Source organism: Lathyrus oleraceus, chromosome 1, assembly GCF_024323335.1.
Source record: "Lathyrus oleraceus cultivar Zhongwan6 chromosome 1, CAAS_Psat_ZW6_1.0, whole genome shotgun sequence".
In the NCBI taxonomy this organism is placed as follows: domain Eukaryota; kingdom Viridiplantae; phylum Streptophyta; class Magnoliopsida; order Fabales; family Fabaceae; genus Lathyrus; species Lathyrus oleraceus.
Genome location: NC_066579.1, coordinates 457,771,599 through 457,790,762, shown reverse-complemented (window position 1 = coordinate 457,790,762; position 19,164 = coordinate 457,771,599). Strand labels below are relative to the sequence as shown.

General features: G+C 34.5%; 1 protein-coding gene and 1 long non-coding RNA gene across 2 annotated transcripts; both read left to right on the top strand.

Annotated features, from left to right (window-relative positions):
• Positions 1 to 3,083: 3,083 nt before the first annotated feature.
• Positions 3,084 to 4,988, top strand: LOC127084915 (uncharacterized). The gene is made up of 2 exons (XR_007788822.1): positions 3,084 to 3,533; positions 4,657 to 4,988. It is a non-coding gene; the product is annotated as an uncharacterized LOC127084915 (long non-coding RNA).
• A 5,782-nt stretch (positions 4,989 to 10,770) lies between these two features.
• On the top strand, positions 10,771 to 15,796 carry LOC127084903 (BRASSINOSTEROID INSENSITIVE 1-associated receptor kinase 1). The gene is made up of 11 exons (XM_051025426.1): positions 10,771 to 11,213; positions 12,132 to 12,264; positions 12,352 to 12,423; positions 12,783 to 12,926; positions 13,330 to 13,401; positions 13,520 to 13,591; positions 13,680 to 13,756; positions 13,961 to 14,089; positions 14,192 to 14,533; positions 14,661 to 15,055; positions 15,152 to 15,796. The coding sequence occupies exons 1-11, from the start codon at positions 11,120 to 11,122 to the stop codon at positions 15,473 to 15,475; spliced, it is 1,854 nt and encodes a 617-aa protein (XP_050881383.1). The 5' UTR covers positions 10,771 to 11,119; the 3' UTR covers positions 15,476 to 15,796.
• Positions 15,797 to 19,164: the final 3,368 nt, after the last annotated feature.

Here is a 19,164-nt window from a genome sequence, read left to right as displayed (position 1 = left end):
GATGTCGAGAAGTAACTTTGACGGTAGCGAATTCTGGACACAAGGCCAAGTAAGAGTGAGTTTAATTGGTCTTTGTCTTATGAAATACAAGATGATGCATGATGAATAATTTATGCCTATTGTTTTTATTCTCGGGGAACCTTACATGATTTATGATGATTAGCAAACATTACAAATGGCAGATAAAGTAAGCACATAGAAGTAAACAAGTCAAGTTTTATTCATCTATCGGTCTTTGGTAGCTTGAACTTGACAGGAAACATGTTCTTTTTATCTGAACTCATTTTCAAGTGCCCACTGTATAATGTAAACCTTTAAGATTCACTGAGAATAAGGCCCAAATGAAAATTCATGCAATGAAAATGTTATGCATGTTTATGATTCAGATGACAGACTACAAAAGATTCAAGGTAGGTCAGAGCTTAGTTTTCCTGCAAGAAACCCATATCCCCTCACAGGTGAGTTCTAAAGCTTTATGAAGATGCTTAGAGTTACGGATCTCAAGGCAAAAATATCGTTGTCATCACAAAATGACTTGTGGGCCAACGATACCCTCAGAAGGATCTACTCTAAGTAAGGTCACCCTTAACTTCAAAAGCCACGGGTTTGCTAAAGGTTCCTATAGTCATGGATCCCCATTGGAAGAATGGTTGTCAACACGAAGTGACTTACGTGCCAATGAAACTTAAAACAGAATCTACACTAGGCGGGGTCTTCACACATTCCCATTGAGACAACTGCGTCCGACAAATCAGTACAGAGCTCCCAATCTACCTCGGGTGTACTCTCCAAGCCTGGGTATTGGGCTTATCACTCAATAGCATCAGAAAACCATCCCACAAGAGTGAAACATATATACAAGATATATAAAGTATAACATCAATAGATATGTGAAAGCAAGTAAGATAAAGGTAAACATCTGAAGCACAAAAGGATACAAGTAAAATTGGGCTTGAATTGCTTATCAGTATCCCCAACAGAGTCGGCAGTTGTCGTGCTGCAAAAAATACAGAGTCGCCAACTGTCGCGCCACGAAAAATACAGAGTCGCCACCGAATTTTATATATTCCAATGGAAAGGGAAAATATCGATAAAACCCCAAAAGAATGGTCATCACAACCAAGGATAAATTCAGGAGTCGGTTATGCAAGGGGAAGGTATTAGCACCTCTCACATTCGTTGTACTCAATGGGTACCACTTTGCTTGTTCTTTGTGCGTATGGATGTTGTTATTTGAAGGTTACTTGTTTTTACTTGAAAGGAGAAAAAAATAAGTTTTAAATTAGTGTGCTCGCCAAGATTTTGCAATCCTGTGCCTACATATCCTCATAGTGCAATAAGGAAATCAAAGCTCCATAGTTCCGAGTACAAAATGGAGTGTGTGTTGATTGTTTTTAGTAGACAATGTTAACATTCACGTTCTAGCAGTTAACCTTGCTTGTATGCTTGCGCATGGGAGACTTAGGTGTTTGTTTGTTTGCGTTAGAATGGATGCGCAAGGATCACATTCTAGCAGTTAAACATGACTTGTATGCTCGTGCATAAGAGGCTTAAGCGTTGTTCATACCACGGTAGAGAGGAAGTAACATGTCCTTTGTGAAAAGGTTTTGGATGCCATAAGGAGAAATATTGGATTTGATTGGTTGTGGTTGATTTTAGAGTGGAGACAAGTATCATACCACAAGCTAACTATAACCGACAATATGAGTGCTTGGGAGTTGAGAGGACAGTGACATCCTAACCCCACTTTTTCATCCAAAGATTTTTTTATGAAATTATTTGGCGATTTTAACTGTTGGTACTTAGAGGGAGACAAACATCTAACCACTAGCTAAGTACGACCAACAATCAGAATACTCGGGAGTCGAGAGGACAATGGCATCCTAACCATTCTTTTCACTTTCAAAACACCAGATTAAACTCGTTTTATTATTACGTGTTTTAAAGGGAAGTCAAGTATCGGGCCATAATCTAGGTACGACCAATAACCCAAGTACTTGATTGTTGTGCACAAGTACGTACACCTTATCTTTGTCTTCCAGTTTATTGTGATTTTTTTTTTTAAAAGTCACTTGACGTTGGATCAAGTGTTTGAAATTTATTTGTGAAAGGTGTGAGAAGAATGTGATAGAGATAAATATAGAAGTGTAAGAATATAATGGAATGAATGAGATACTTGACTTTGGATCAAACACTCACGTTGCTTTTGTGAATTTGATTTGGAAAAACACTTGACGTTGGATCAAATGTGTTTAAACTTTGGAAAATTTCTTTTTATCGTTTGATTTTACCTTGTTAGTTAACATGCAAAGGGAAGCAATAAAGGAAAGATAAATCCTAAACTATTATATGTTCATGCGAGTGGAGGATATTTTACCCACTATGGGGGGATGAATTACAAACCATACATGAAATGAAAAGTTCATACAAGCTTACAATAATATCATACCTAAAATAATCAAGTGACAATGGCAGAGTTAAACACATTCAACTATGTAATGCAACATGAATGGATACAACAAGAATGTAAGTTAGAGGCTAGGTATAATATTAATCATGCATCAAAATGAAACACAAAGCTAAATGGAATCATGCATCAAAGAGATTTTCAATCAAGAAATGAATTAAACTCTAATGGGAAAGTAACTGCATATTAACCACAAAACTAAATGAAAATTAGCATACAATTGACATTCAAATTATATCATTTTGGATCAAAACCTAATCAAGATTCTAGCTTAACCATATTATTTCAAAGTATATTAAATACTCAATTTCAAAATGATTAAAAATTCAATTAAACCTAATTAAAAATCTAAGTTCTAATCATGACAACTCTTTCAATCTTTTATGTCAAAATGCATTTTAACAACTAAAAAGAAAAGAAAATCTTGACAAAAGAAAAATATAACAGAGAAAATATAAGGAAAAATACACAAAAGGCAGGTGGTGTAAGAGCTAAAAAAGGATTTAGGGCACATGCCCATTGCACCAAGGCCCACACGTTTATTGCTTGGAGTCAGGGGGTATGCCTAGTAATATTCAAGTGTAATAATGAGAGGTATCTTGGGCCTATGGTGAGAAGCCCAATTACACACATCAGGGAGGGGGAAGTGAGTAGCTTCAGATCAAATGTTCAAATCAAAATCAAAAACACGCGCTCAAGAATACCTCTATCTACCTTGCCTAAAGTAACCGCCCTCCACCGTGTCGGAGGTCGCCTCCGGCAGCGGCGAAGGGCCAAACCAAGAAATTCAACCACCAATAAACTTGTTTCGTACCCCTCCATTCAAATTCATCAATGATTTCAGTCAACTCATAACCCAAACTCCTAACTGAATTGTATTGTCTCAAGAACCCTAGTCATGAAAAGCTAAATTAAATCATCATCTTATGGAATCAAAGCCCAAGGGGTTGGGGATTTGATTCCTCAACCTTCAAACTACATGTCCATGACTAATTTGAAGCACGAAGGTGAAAGAAAAAGCTTACGCTGTCGGAGACTCCGAAGGTGACGACGATGAGATTTACAGGTAACCGTTCCTTGCTCTTACTCTTTCTCACTTCTGAATTCAAGATCTTCTCCTTCTTCTACTATTCTTCTATTGATGTGTCTGTGTTCTTCGGAGAGATTGATTGAGGAAGAAAGTGAGGGAGTGAAGGTGTTGATTGAGAGATTTTTGTGATTCGAAAGTGAGAATGCTCAATGAATCGAGAGAGTGAGGAATGATTTTGATGGTGGAATCCAAAGTTGATGAATGAAGGTGATGGTGAGATTTTATAGGGATGATGATTAACAGAGTTTTCACTCTGTTAATTCTGATTAATGCAAAGTTAGTTGAGAGTTTGTTAACTCTGTTAGTTATAGGTAACTGTGAGAAACAATTAGGTTAGTTGAGAAATTCTATTATCAGTTGTTAAGTGAATGATTAGGTCTTGATTTTCTGTTATGGATGTTAGCTTGAACTGAAAAATGTTGTTAGATAGTTCTGCAATCAGTTAGGAAGTGAAGATGGTTTCGATTTTTCTGTTAGGTGTTAGGTGTTTCAGTTATATGAATTGCTGATGAAGTTAATATGTTGATGATGGAAAGTTTGGAATGTATTTCTTTTAGAAGGTTAGCAGTTAGATGGTAGGAAATTTCTAATGTGCTAATTTGATGTTAGTCATGAACTTGTGTGATGATGTAATGTTGTTGGGTGAGTGATGATAAATCTCTACATTGCCGTCTTGAGATGTTAGATTCATTTGTGAGTGAAATCATGCTATGACTGCTAGGTGAATGCAATGAATGTGCAACTGATGGTTTGCCTGAATGTCCTGCTGTTTGCTATATGAACTTCCTTTTGTGAATGATGGTTATTCAATGTTAGCTATAAGGATGCATTGTTAATGTTGGTATGAAATTTTTGGTACAGAGTTATGTTAACATGGTTTGAATGAGTAGGTTGCTAGTATGTATTTCTGATATTAACATGTTAATGCTTGCTTGCTTTGAATGTTGAGTGAATATGTGCAAGCTCTTTGGGTTGAATGCCATGTTCCTATGATGTATAATGTGCATTAATGGCTTGTTTGATGTTTGTTTATGGTTATGATAATATGTATGATGAATGATTGATGTAGCATGATACATTGCCTTGGAATGTTTTGTAGGGTATTCACACATGAGAATTGGATAAGGCATACAAAATGGCTTGCATTTGAAGAAACATTGGAACATGGCAATCATCAAAGATCAAAAGTGGAAGAAAAGACGACTCATACAAATGGATAGCTTGTGGGAGAAGCAATGCAAGAAATAGGGTTTAGAATAAGTAGAATTAGTCAGTTGACTTTGGTCAACTGGTTGACAAAAAAGTCAACAATTGACCAGAAGTCAACTTAGGCAAAAAATGTATTTTTTTTTGTATGAAATGATTTGTAATGACTTTGATGTATTGTAATGGATTGTTATTCTTTTGAAATGGAAATGGACTTTGAATGAATCATGGATTTTGGATGAAACATGACTTAATGAAATGAAATTGAATGAATGATGCACTTGCACAAATGAACTTTATGTTAACATGAAAGACCTATGAATCATGCCATTTGAATGAATGAAATGAACCTTGTAATGCCATTGAAATAAACTTGAACAAATGAACCTCGACCAAGCAATTAAGACCATGAATATGAATGGAATAAATCTTGCCATGCCATGAACCTCAATCAAACAATTCATAATGAACCAAATGATGCAGATGAATCCTCAAACTTGAATGCACAGACAATGGATGATAGTGCTACAATTAGAAATTAGGGTTTTAAGGATCGGTTAGTCACGATGATACTTGCAATCCAACATCCAAATCACCAATGCCATGAACACAAATCATGGTCAAAGAATTAGGGTTTCCAACTATGCTCCATGATCAAGACATCCAAGATGAAGGATCCACAAATACAAGCATACCATGGAAAAACCCTGGCTTATGACTCAACCTCCAATCAATGCTTTATGTGATCAAGACCTTTGAGTCTATGGTTTTTGTTTCTTAATGCAAATAAATGTACTATGATGCTAATGGATATGCAGATGAAATACCAAACCAAAAGTTAGGTGAAAATGAAAATGGGAGGGCAAATTTTGGGGTGTTACACATGCCCCGAATGCAACATAACTAATAACATCACAAAACGAGACAAGATGCCTTTGAATATTATGTTCGAGGTAGAACCATTTGATTGTCGGGGAATAGTTTAATGGGTCCATTTCCCAAATCAAATATGTATCTTTATAGTATTGTCTGTGTTAATTATGTTACCGAATGGGTTGAGGCAATTTCTTACAATGCTGATGACGCCCGAACTGTTACTGACTTTTAAAAATAATTTTTTTTGCCAGGTTTGATGTACCCAGGGTATTAATCAGTGGTGGAGGGAAAGATTGTTAGGAAAATAAAATCTTAAACATAAAGTCTCAACATCATATCGCCTTAAGACTTGTGACCAAGTCGAAGTATCAAACAGACAACTGAAATAAATTCTGGAGAAAATAGTGGCAGCATCACGAAAAGATTGGTCGAAAAAATTGGATGACGCTTTGTAGGCATATAGAATAACCTTCAAAATGCATTTGGGCTTCTATCCGTATCAACTTGTTTATGGTAAAGTATGTCATCTCCTTGTAGAACTGGAGCATAAAGCTTATTGGGTGGTAAAATTCCTGAATTTTGACAAAAAGCTAAATGTGAGGAAGAAATTATTGAAATTGGATGAATTGAAGGAGGTGTAATTATATACGTATGAAAGTGCATTAATTTACAAGAAAATGACCAAAAGATATCATGACAACAAGTTGGCGAGGCAAAATTTTCAAGTCAGACAATAAGTCTTACTGTTAATTCAAGATTGCGACTATTTCCATGAAAACTGAAATCCAAGTGGTTAAGACCGTTTGTTGTCACAGAAGTTTGCCAAAGCGGTGCCATTGAAATTCAAGATACTGGTGATATGAGGAGATTTAAAGTAAATGGACAAAGGTTAAAGCATTGTTATGGAGGGTAAATTCCAAATGAAAAAGTTTCCCTAATACTTTCGGACCCTTGAATCCAGTCGTCAAGCTAATGACATAAAATGAGCGCTTCATGGGAGGTAACCCCTCTGTTATAACCAGTCTCTTTGTTTTTACAGAATTTACTATATGTTAGTAGTGAGATCATTAAGAGGAATTATCCACTCGTGCACGCATTTCAAACATCATTTATGTTTGTCTTTGATGAATGAGTTTGCATATGTTGTTTCTTTCAAATTTACAAAAACTGCACTTGTAGCATTTAACAAATGAACCAAAAGTACCATTTGAGGAAACTTGATCATCAGGAAAGCGACTTACAAATTGAAGGCAAAGGATAAAAAAGTAATCAAGAGACTTGTACTCATCCTTCAGATATGTAAACTAGTAAGGTTTGGGACAAATAAATTCCATTGCTTACTATTCCTTTTATTGAGCGTATCCATGCATTATTGTTTTATCAAGTTTGAACTATTTCCGATTAAATTTGTTTGATCTGACTTACATACACTAAGGCATTTGTTTTTTTTTAACTCGGAGCCTTTGTGACCACCCTGTAGTAAAAGGATACGTCCATTTCTAACCACTTTGAACTTGACCCTTCTTTCGGTGACTTAGCCTTATTTATTAGCCATATGACTTGAAAGATTTCACATTTCCACCATCTCTCCGGAGTTAGGTAGAAATGTTTATTTATTAAGTTGTATGAAAAATAATAAGTTTGGGGTTGCTCTTGGAAGTGAGTAAAATTTAAGTTTGGGGTTGAGGTACTAGAGAAAAAAAATGGTCAAAATTTCAAAATTTTGAGAAAACAAGGAGTTAAAAATAACTCCTTAAAAAAGATAAATAAAATGCAAAATGAATGTTAAGGACAACAATAGCAGAATCTCTAGTACCATTACTAAGGAAATAATTGTATGGAGAACTAGATAACCTAACTCCAAAGGTGTAAACCTACTTTTCCAAATATATCTTACCCGAACATAAGTTAAGATACAATCGAAAAAGCCCTCAAATGTGTGTATTTTAATTTCTTTGACGAAAGCTATTAGAACATGATTAAACTTACTTTAAACGATTTTTCATGTTGATTGAGAGACTACCCGATCAATTGAGTGAATCATAGTGAGATGAGAGACAGGATGTGTACTTGTCAAAGATTGAGGATGTTTTTTTAATTTCCCATATTGAAGTTGGAAGCTAGAATGATGGCCAGGTTTATAAATTTCATACGGTGATGTTCAATTGTTATTGTGCAACATATTTTTCTGTTTGGAATTGGCAGTGCAGGCAAGTTACTTGAGAAAAAGTAACGATTCAAATTTGGGGTTGTGATGACACTCTATCATTCATATTTTCGGTCGAAGAAACATATCAAAACAAGTTAACAAGGAGCAAAAATGAAGAATAAAGGCCAAAGAAAGATGAAAAAATGACTAAGTATGAAGGAATAAGGACTAAATGAAAATCAAATGGAAAAAGGAGAAAAATGTGCAGCTACTTGAATACTCACACACAATATCGCGTGCGTGATAGAAAAGCAAAGTCAGCATCGCACGCGATGCAAGTTATCTCGCATGAGAAAGGTCATTTTCTAGGTCTATTCTGACACGTTATGGACTGCTTTGACTCATATAAAAGGGAGTTTTTGGCATCTTTTCAAGGGTTCTGCGTTTTGAGACTGAAAGTGACGGTAAAGAGCACAAAAGGGTGATTTTGAGAGTATTGGAAGCCATTGAAATCCAGTTCTTCGAGGATTTTCAGATGCAATCTTCATCTAATCAATTGGTATTTGATTGCATCGTTATGAGTAGCTAAATATCTCTAAGTTAGGTTTTGTTTGATGAACTTATTTTGAACCTGTTGGGACATATATTTAATTTATCATTGCATGAATAATTAGAGTTATATTTATATTCAATTGCTTATTTTGCTTAATGATTTTTATGTGAGAGACTATTTTAATCTAATTTTGGGCACATAGGGAATACTGACGATTAGTCTATGTGTTAGAACTAGGACAATTGTTTTACTTACGCTGGTTGAATATGGATAGAAGACCCCGAGTAATGGCAATTGAATTAACATTCTGTGCATCGCCTAATTTCACTTACGCTGGTTGAATAAGGATATGAGACCCTGATGGATAATTGACGAGCTATACACCAAGGGATTAGGTATAATGGTTGTGTTAATTCTCTATGGAAATATAACAATATTCTCATTCATGTAATGCATTAGACATCAACAGAGGAGAAATAAGAGATTCTATACAAAACCTGATTGTTTTCTTATTAATTCAGAACAACTTTTATTTTCTTGCATTCAAACTTAACCCCCCACCCCCACCCCCAATTGTTATTTTTTTTATAATTGCACAACTGTTGTCTTATTAAATAGCACTCCCCGTGGAATTAATATCTTTTTTATTACTACGACATTATTGATACACTTGTCGAGAAGTCGCCACCCATTCACGGGTGTGAATCCAATACCTGATAAAGATGACATAATAAAACGATTTCCTATCTCATACAAAGACTGTCAACCTTACTTCCTTTGGACTAACCATTACATGGGCTATAAGAACACAAAACACATTAGATGTTACCCATACAAATATTTTTATTTTCATGGTGATTGGGATAAATCTTTCACATTTTTACCCAACTTCTTCAAAGTCATAAGTGTCATAACATTATCCTCATGGCAAAGACTCGACTCAACAACTTGCCACTATTGAAGCTTTGATGAACAAATATTTCATGTGTTTTAACATGTCTTAATTGAGCTTTTCAAAGAACATTCCTTTAGTTTTCTTGCTGTAGGTTATAATAGCACGTGCAATGTCTTCTACAATACAAATAAAGTTCATAGGGAAATATGAATGCCACATAAAAGTTGTCACAATCAAAGATAAAAGGGAACAATTGTAATTTGTGGTTATCATTTGAATTCCCTTCTCTGCACCATGTATTGAATATTTCAATATGCTCCATAGTTAATTCAACATTTTCTCGCAATTGTGGCAAAATTAAGAGTTTTATAACCTCTAGACTGAGACATCATTTTATCTACCTACTTAGAAAAAACTTTCTATACATAAACTTATCCACGAGTTTCATATGTATCTTAGAGTAACTTCTTAACAATATCAATTATGAAGTTGGGATTCAACCGTTGTTGCCTATGGGATCTAGTCTCAATTATACCTAACTGATGCCATACATCTTATGAGAAATTTTGAAAACCTTATTGATGATGAATCGAAGGTGAAGTATTTCCCCATTGTTTCTCTTGATTCATTAAAATAATATTTCTCACAGGATTTCATAGTACAATTGACACATCATATTAATAAAATAGATATGAAATATGCAAGTCTATTCACCAACATAATCATCAATTTTTCTTGATAAAGATATAGATGTTTTCCATTTCTCTTATCCACTTGTACAACTTTGTCTCGAAAACATATGTGTTTTTGTATGAAGATAACTTCTTTAATTAATATACTATAAACACATAATACGAACAAAAAATAAATTGTCAAATTCCCAAAACTTTTGACTACTTTCAACACCCTCACAATTTTCTCGAATTATAAAAAAGACTTATCTATCGTATATATAACAATTTTATTTTCAAAACTCCCTTCTTCCACTCACCTTAATTTGACAACTTAATTATTATAAATCATATTATATTTACCAAGAAAAAATGATTTCACAAAAGATTAAACACAAAAATAGTATATTTTCATAAACTAATACCATATTTAAATCTATATATAAATAATACTACAAAAGGGAATATAATTATAGTAATATAGTAACTTATACTAGTATTAGTAGTAAACATGTTACTTGAATGAATCAATGATATACCACATGAGAGTGACCCACATACATAGTATTTACTTTATCTTTTTTTCAACATTTCAACATTTCAACATTTCAACATTGAAGCTTCTTTTTTTCTTTCTTCTTACAGAGAAGCAGAAGTGGGTGTGGGGACAAGTCACAGCCGTGCATGCGTGCATCTTTGACTCTACCCTCTCTCTCTTCTTAATTAATCCCATTCCCAATTAACTAATTAATCACACTTCAATTAATTACTCATATTCAAGGTTAATTAAACAAACATAATCCTTATTTTACTTAATTTCATTTTTAGATTAAAAAAAAGGAATAATAATAATTAAGAAATTTCTCAGTAAAGAAAACGATGCAACATTCGTTGACCTGGCTTTTCTCTTAACCCTTTTTCTCTCTCTAAACTGTTCTGCATTTTCACCTCAAACTAAGCTATACCCATCTCAAAATTTAGCTTCTTTTTCATCCCAACAACACTAACAACGAAAAAAGAAGAGATTTTTAACCTACCCATCATTCAATTTCATCAAATTAACGATTTTTTTGTTTGGTCAACTTGGTCAAAGTGTTGTGGAGTTTGGTGTTGGGAATCGTGTAGATCAAGAGAGGGTTTTGTTTGTTTTAGGGGATTCAAAGCAATTGGTTATGCATGATTATGAAAGTGTGTTTCTAGTTGAAAATAAAGATGGAACGACTGACTTTGTGTTCTAAAGCTTACTTTGTTTTTTGGGCAATTTTGGTTTTTGATTTTGTGCTTAAAGGTTCTTCTAATGTGGAAGGTAGGTGGTTACTTTTGTCTTTACTATATGAGGGTCTTAATTGTTCCATGAAATGTTTCTATCTGTTAATTGGGTTCTTTAAGTTGCTATGATTAGGGAATTTTACCTATTTTTGATCTACTAGGTTGCTTTCTTTGCTATATGAGGGTTTTAATTGTTCCACAAATGTTTTTATCTGTTAATTGGGTGCTTTAATTTGCTATGATTAGGGAAATTTACCTAATTTTGATCTACTAGGTTGCCCTTTAGCTTTATTGTTACTTACTATATTCATATGCTTGATTGAAAAATATGCTTCATAGTTAACTTGGAGTAGCTTTGTAATATTTCAACCCATTTGCTAAAAAGATATGGTCATGTATTTGAAGAATTTTAGTAAATTTCATACATGATGGTGTTTTGCTTCGGTAAATTAGATTGTTAATTGATTGTTTAGTGGTTGAGTGCTTAATCCCAAGCCTAGGGAGTTCATTTTGACAGCCTATACTGTACAGGACTATGTAGCACCAACACCTCTGATAAAATATGTGTTGGTGTCGGTGTCCGATACTTATACTTGTGATTACATTTAATTTGTTCATTTTTTCAAATTATTACCGGTGTCACAGTGTCGGTGTCGTGTTCGGGGTGTCCGTGCTAAGTAGGTATAGGAATTCATTATATCATATAAGAATGTTTTTTCAAAATGGTTTCATTCTTGTCTAAAATGTTTTATTTTTATTTTTATGTCTTGATTGCTTTCATTTAGATTAGTTGGACTTGGTCTAGTACTAATTAAGTTGGGGTTCATGTTAACGATTCCTGAATGTAATGCTATTTTGCATTGCGTCGTGGATGCCAATGCTTACTTTATCTCCTACACCACACAAGTTAATATTAAGGATGTTTGCAACTGAAGATTGGTTCTTTTTAGCACAGGTGATGCACTTAATGCATTGAAGAGCAACTTGAATGATCCTAACAATGTTCTTCAAAGTTGGGATGCTACCCTTGTCAATCCTTGCACGTGGTTTCATGTTACATGCAATGGCGATAACAGTGTGACCCGTGTGTAAGTTGATGTGTCAATTTTAACTGTGGATTTACGAATGTTTGTCCATGACGTGAATTGTTATTATCTTTTTGTGCATTTGAACAGTGATCTTGGAAATGCGGACCTCTCTGGTACACTGGTTTCACAACTTGGTGATCTCTCAAATTTGCAGTACTTGTAAGTTGTGAATCAGATATGATATTGTTAAGTAAATTTGACTGTTCATGAGAAATTAAGCCGAAACTTGTTTCTTGATTGATTCTTTTGTATTTTAGAATTGTAGACCGAATCATGAAACTCTTGCTACCTTCGTAAGTTTTACTTGATATCATGAGTTTTAGAGATAGTTGTCTAAATTTCGGAAGGAGAGATTATAAACTTTACAGTATACATGGTAATCTATTTCGGTTTGTCTGGTCGTATTCACAACAAATCAGCTTCAATAGAATGACATGAATGTGACCTGTCATCAATCAACTATTTGCTGGACTTTTTTGTTTGCACGAATCTGAACTTTCTTCCCTTTTCAATGGCAGGGAACTTTATAGTAATAATATAACAGGAAAAGTCCCAGAAGAGCTAGGAAATTTGACAAACTTGGTGAGCTTGGATCTTTACTTGAACCATTTAAGTGGTACCATACCGAATTCATTGGGCAACCTTCAAAAACTACGTTTCCTGTATGACATACTTTCCTTATTCTCAAATCTTTGATCTGCAAAGTTTATTTATGCTGGTTTCAATTTTTTTCTTCCTTTACCTTGTTCAACATCTGTATTTTTGGCTTTCCCAATGCAAAATGTGGTAGATTTTGTAGCCTCTACAACACGTTCATTCTATTTCCAGCAAAGCTTCAATATACAAAAATCCATGCCTAAAAAAGTATAGTCCTATTTTTTGTTATTGGCCTGATAAGAACAAGGTAAAGGAAGAATCTGAATTGTGGAGAGACTGGCTCTCGAAAACCTGTGTTGTAATATTTCCGAAAAATTATCTATATAAATTTCTGGATCATGATTTATTACTCTACTTTATCAGTCATATATACACCAAACTAATTATTCATCTTTCTCTCCAAAACAGGCGTCTCAATAATAACACATTGACTGGCCACATTCCCGTATCTCTGACAAATGTTTCTACGCTGCAAGTTCTGTGAGTGTTACTCCTTTGTTTAGATTTGCCATGAACTTTAGTCAAAGTAGATTCATAGTTATACTAGAATCATTAATTTCCATGTGTAAATTGACACAACGGCCATCTTGGAAAACAGTGATCTGTCAAACAACAATCTAGAAGGGGATGTCCCAGTCAACGGTTCATTTTCATTATTTACCCCTATCAGGTCTGTGGAAAAAATTCTGTTCTTATTTATGTCTTATTGTTCACAGATGACATGAAATGTTGCTAATGCCATTTGTTCCACTTTACAGTTATCAAAATAATCCTCGCTTGAAACAACCGAAAAACACTCCTGCGCCACTTTCTCCACCGTCACCGGCTTCTTCAGGTACATTGATGTCTTTTATTTACTGACAGTGATTTTTAAATTGTTAAAGAATAAGTTGAACTGAAAAAAAAACATTTGACCTACAAATTTGAGCTGTTAAGCAAAGGCTAAAGATAGTTTAAACTCTGGCTATTTTTTTCCGATTAGCCACAATCTATTGTTTCGAGTTATAATTTCTGATTAAACTGTTAATCCTTTTTGTAGGTAGTAGTAATACTGGAGCTATTGCTGGAGGAGTTGCTGCCGGTGCTGCTCTTTTGTTTGCAGCCCCTGCAATTGCACTTGCTTATTGGCGAAAAAGAAAACCACAGGATCATTTCTTTGACGTTCCCGGTTAGTTAAATAACAGAATCTATGGTATACATGCTCGTAAATGATTTCTTTTTTTAGCTATCTCTTGTGAACCAACTTTTTGTCTGTCTTTTATTGTGGCAGCTGAGGAGGATCCTGAAGTTCACCTTGGTCAGCTTAAAAGGTTTTCTCTACGTGAGCTGCTAGTAGCAACCGATAACTTCAGTAACAAAAACATTCTAGGTAGAGGTGGATTCGGAAAGGTTTATAAAGGACGTTTAGCTGATGGCACCCTTGTAGCCGTAAAAAGACTTAAAGAGGAACGGACACAGGGTGGGGAGCTACAATTTCAAACAGAAGTTGAAATGATCAGTATGGCTGTGCATCGCAATTTGCTTCGGCTTCGTGGTTTTTGCATGACATCTACTGAACGTTTGCTTGTGTATCCTTATATGGCCAATGGAAGTGTAGCATCATGTTTACGAGGTGCCCTATCTTTTCACTCAAACAAAAGTCAAATTTTTAAATGCAACGAGTGCTCTTACAGTTGAATTTCAAAATTTCTAGTTTCAAACTAAAACTGTGTCTATGTATATTGATTATGTTGTTGTAGAACGTAGTGAATCTGATCCGCCACTTGAGTGGCCTATGCGGAAAAATATTGCGCTGGGATCTGCCAGGGGACTTGCTTACTTGCACGATCATTGTGACCCTAAGATTATTCATCGTGATGTGAAAGCTGCAAATATATTGTTGGATGAGGATTTCGAAGCAGTTGTTGGAGATTTTGGTTTAGCAAAGCTTATGGATTATAAAGATACACATGTTACTACTGCTGTTCGTGGTACAATTGGGCATATAGCACCGGAGTACCTGTCAACTGGAAAGTCTTCAGAAAAGACGGATGTTTTTGGATACGGTGTGATGCTTCTTGAACTAATAACTGGACAGAGGGCTTTCGATTTAGCACGTCTTGCCAATGATGATGATGTCATGTTGCTTGATTGGGTATGTTTTTAGTCTCTTCACTATGATCTATACGCCATTGCATTAATATCAACACCAATGACTTCTCATTGGTGTCTGACATTGTTTTGAATCTAGGTTAAAGGACTTCTCAAAGACAAGAAGTTGGAGACACTTGTAGATGCAGAATTGACGGGAAATTATGACGATGATGAGGTAGAGCAGTTAATCCAAGTGGCTTTACTATGCACACAAGGGTCGCCGATGGAAAGACCAAAGATGTCTGAGGTGGTGAGAATGCTAGAAGGTGATGGTTTGGCAGAAAAATGGGAGCAATGGCAGAAAGAAGAGACGTATCGACAAGATTTTAACAACAACCACATGCATCACCCTAACGCAAATTGGATAGTAGTAGATTCAACTTCACATATCCAGCCAGATGAACTCTCAGGTCCTAGATGATCCCTTTGAAGATTCTATCATATCAACAAGTGAATACAATTCCTTCCTCTGCCTGAAAGAGATTGTGCATATGCTTTTCACCATCGCTTCTACTTAATCTTTTCTTTTGATCTTCTTGAAATTATCTTGTATGTTCAGGTTCCATGTCCATTGATCAGGTTATGGTTATTTAAGAAAGAAGTTTGTAATTTTTATTGGGTTGTCAAGTTGCAGGATAAAGTGTAGGACACAAGCAACCAACACTTTTGTCATTGTATGTATGAGCAACTAGTATAGAGAGCTTTTATGGAAATATATGCAGTTATATTTTTATTGTTTTCAGATGATAACTAGGTATTGTGTTTCAGTATTTGTTTTTCTTTGAACTGTGAAATAATATTAGTACAGCACTTCAGGGGGTTGCTATGTTTTTGTCTTTTAATAATGCTTGTCATTGCACATTTTCTGCAAATATGTGCTTGAAATAGAATGGAAGCTATTTTTCAGTTTCTCTTTGGAATGTCTTATTTAGCCAATTATTTATTGATGATGTTGCAAGAGATAAAAACTATTACCACAGAGAAATTCTAGAAATACTCCTAATGCAACAAGCTCTCTATAACACACTTAAGTAATTGTTCAAAAAATTTGGAAGTTAAGGAGATTGAAATTTGGATGCGTCTCAATAATCTCAAAATTATGTAAAAACACATTTAAAAAAATTCGGATTTTAATGTTTTGAATTTGTTACCGATATTGAAATCCGGACACTTCTGTTTAAGTATTCGAGCCAAAACCTTTCTCTCTGCCCTTTTTCATTTCAACAAAGTTAATAAAATAATAAAATACTAGAACTCACGAGTATATTCCTATTTCAGCCGTTTTCAAACTTTCTCACAATTTTCACTCCTTTGAATTCAAGCTTAGTACATCTTTCAAATTCTACCCCCACTATATTCAAACTAAGATAATCCATCTTTGACATTCCAAGATCATCTATCTCTCACATTTGATAAATTTTTCATTTTTTTTTTATATTTGCAATGGGTTATGTTTCAATAGATATATCATAGTTATTTTGTCATAGTTATTTTGTCATGAATAGTTATTTTGTCATAGTTATTTTGTCATGAATAGTTATTTTGTCATGATTTGCTGCGGTTTGAAATTTTGAACTTAGGGTTCATAAACTGTAATTTTGCTTCTTCTATTTTGATTTCTGATCAGTGCATGCACGTTCTTCCATGTTTGTACTTAAGCATTTCTTCGGTTTGTTTTGATTATTTTTATGTTATAATGTGTTTTCATAATTTATGTTATTTTTGCACTTATTTAATTTTCGTATTTAATTTTCAGCATTAGCAGCTTTCGCGAGAAAAATCATATCTTGAGCTAGGAGTATCGGATTGAGACGTGCTACCAGTCGATGGAAAGCTAAGAAAAAGATCTACAATTTTTGTTCAGAAGTCGAGAGCTGAATCAGACTGTAGCAGGGTCAGAAATTTCGTTGAAGCTGCTGCATTATTTTTATATTTTGTTTGGGTTAGTTGTATTGGGCCCGGATCGTACATTTGACCCGGTTGAGTTGTGAAACGGATTTGAGTGTTTTTACCTAGGTTAGGCAGCCAAAAACAGGTTTACGTTTTTCTGTTCATGTACGATTTTTTGAGAGTTAGCAAGATGACTATGGAGAACTAATCCCTTTTGAATCAACCTGCTGTATTTCAGAATCCGCTTTGAGGTTTTTATTAATTCCAATTTGTTTCCTTTGAATTCTTCTTATAATTCCAATTATTTGCTTAATCTAATTGTTGCTATAGGATAGAATCCTTAAATTCGATTGATGAATGATGATCCCGAATCAATTTCGTGCTAACATAGCTTTTATTTTATCACGAACGATCAAGTTGCGTATGCTTAATTCGCAATAGTTTTTAATCCGTTTGCTTAATTCGGAATTTGGGAATATTACTCGCATAATTTTCTTCACGCTTGTTAATGGTAATTGTAATCGAATAGAAGCAGACCCGTTAGGGATTTGGAATTTTATAAGAATCAATGATAAGTCAGAAGATGATGCAGTAGGTTGGTTCGTGTCAGCTTATTTTAGAATCACTTTTAAAAATCACTTTTTCGAATCTAAACCAACCAAATCCCCCCCCTTTGTTCTATCGGTAGATTAATTAAACAAGAATCCTTGAGAACGATATTTGAGTCAATTTGTCGTTAAACTACATTTTTGAAAAACTACTCGTTTTGATCCGCGTGCGACAGCAGATCAATTTCTTTCAGTCTAAATTTAGAAATCGTGACCCTTAGTCCGGATAACAAAATCAAATTTACTTGTTATGCGTTATGTTTTTTTGTTCGGTTTGCCAATACATTCTTTGATTATGATATGCTTTTTCTTATTTAATTATAGAAAAAATGGCGAACAACCAACAAAAAATGAGACATGGTAGAATGACCTAACATGCTTCCGTTCGTAGGAGAAAGTTAGACCCTCGTGACCCGTAGTTGGAGAAACTTCATTTGATGCTAAAGCATCGTCTTCTCGGGTTCATGTGTCTCTGACATAGTTTTCTCAAATTCATGTGTCTCCGACTCATTATGAAGTCCTTGCTGCCACAGAAGCCTTTGGTGCTACCGTGCCCGATGTGGATCTATGTGCTTGTAGATATAAAGTTAAAAATCCTACAAAAGATTTATCTGAAGTTTTAATGACGACAACGATAATTAAAGTTGATGACAATATCTTTCAACCTTTAAGATGACAATCTAATCATAAAAACATATCATGCCTCATCAACAAAAGGAGACTCAAGATCAAAGTGCTTATATGATCAAAAGCAATCTAACAAAGAATCTTGAAGCCTAAGATAAAGTGTGAAAGCTCTCCAAATAGTTTATGTCTATCTGTCTGAGTGACCTGAGTATTATAAAATTAAGAAAGTAGCTTGGAAAGACGACACACACGCACACGCACACGCACACGCACACATGCGCGCACACATATTAAAAATGAGTTGGCCAATCGATTTGAGCTTTGTGCTTAAAATTAGTCACCTTCTTGCTTTTTTCTAATTCCTATACAAAGGAGGCTCACATCCACTTCATTTCGCTCTACTTTTCAACGATTTACATTTTCTTTGGAATTTGTCTCTTTAATTTTTCTCTCCCTCTCTCTAGAAAATATTTCTTTCACTTAAAATTGCCTTAGTGTTTGCTGGTGAAACTTTACATGTGAGGAAAAGTTTTATAAGTGGTTATGTTGTTTGTTTAACTCTTGGGAGTGCGTTACTCTTGAGTATATTGAGTTTTAATTTAATGTTTCACTTTAGTCCCTTAACTAAAAAATATTACAAGTTAATCTCTTAACTCCAGTTCCGTTATTCAATTTGGTCCCCTCCATCAAATTCTGGTAGAAAAAAATGTTAAGTTATGGTGACATGGATGTACGTCAAGGTTCAAGGTCCAAATGTAATTCAACATTTGTACTATAAAGTAGGGCTTCCACTTAAGTTTCTCAGATTAACTATTATCCTATCCGTAAAGAATGATGATAGTTACATATCAAAAAAGAATGATGTGTAAGTATAATAGTTTCATCCAGTTTAATCATGTTATCTCTTCTTCTTATTTAATCATGGTATTTCATGTAGTCCGTGTAAGAAAAAATGGTTGTTATATTATTATGTCTTATCTCTTCT

Bases quoted from the DNA above. Each gene is read 5' to 3' on its own strand.
- LOC127084903 (XM_051025426.1), top strand. From the start codon at position 11,120: ATGGAACGACTGACTTTGTGTTCTAAAGCTTACTTTGTTTTTTGGGCA. The intron at 12,927-13,329 runs GTATGACATACT...TCTCCAAAACAG, and splicing joins CTTCAAAAACTACGTTTCCT to GCGTCTCAATAATAACACAT. The intron at 13,592-13,679 runs GTCTGTGGAAAA...TCCACTTTACAG, and splicing joins TCATTATTTACCCCTATCAG to TTATCAAAATAATCCTCGCT.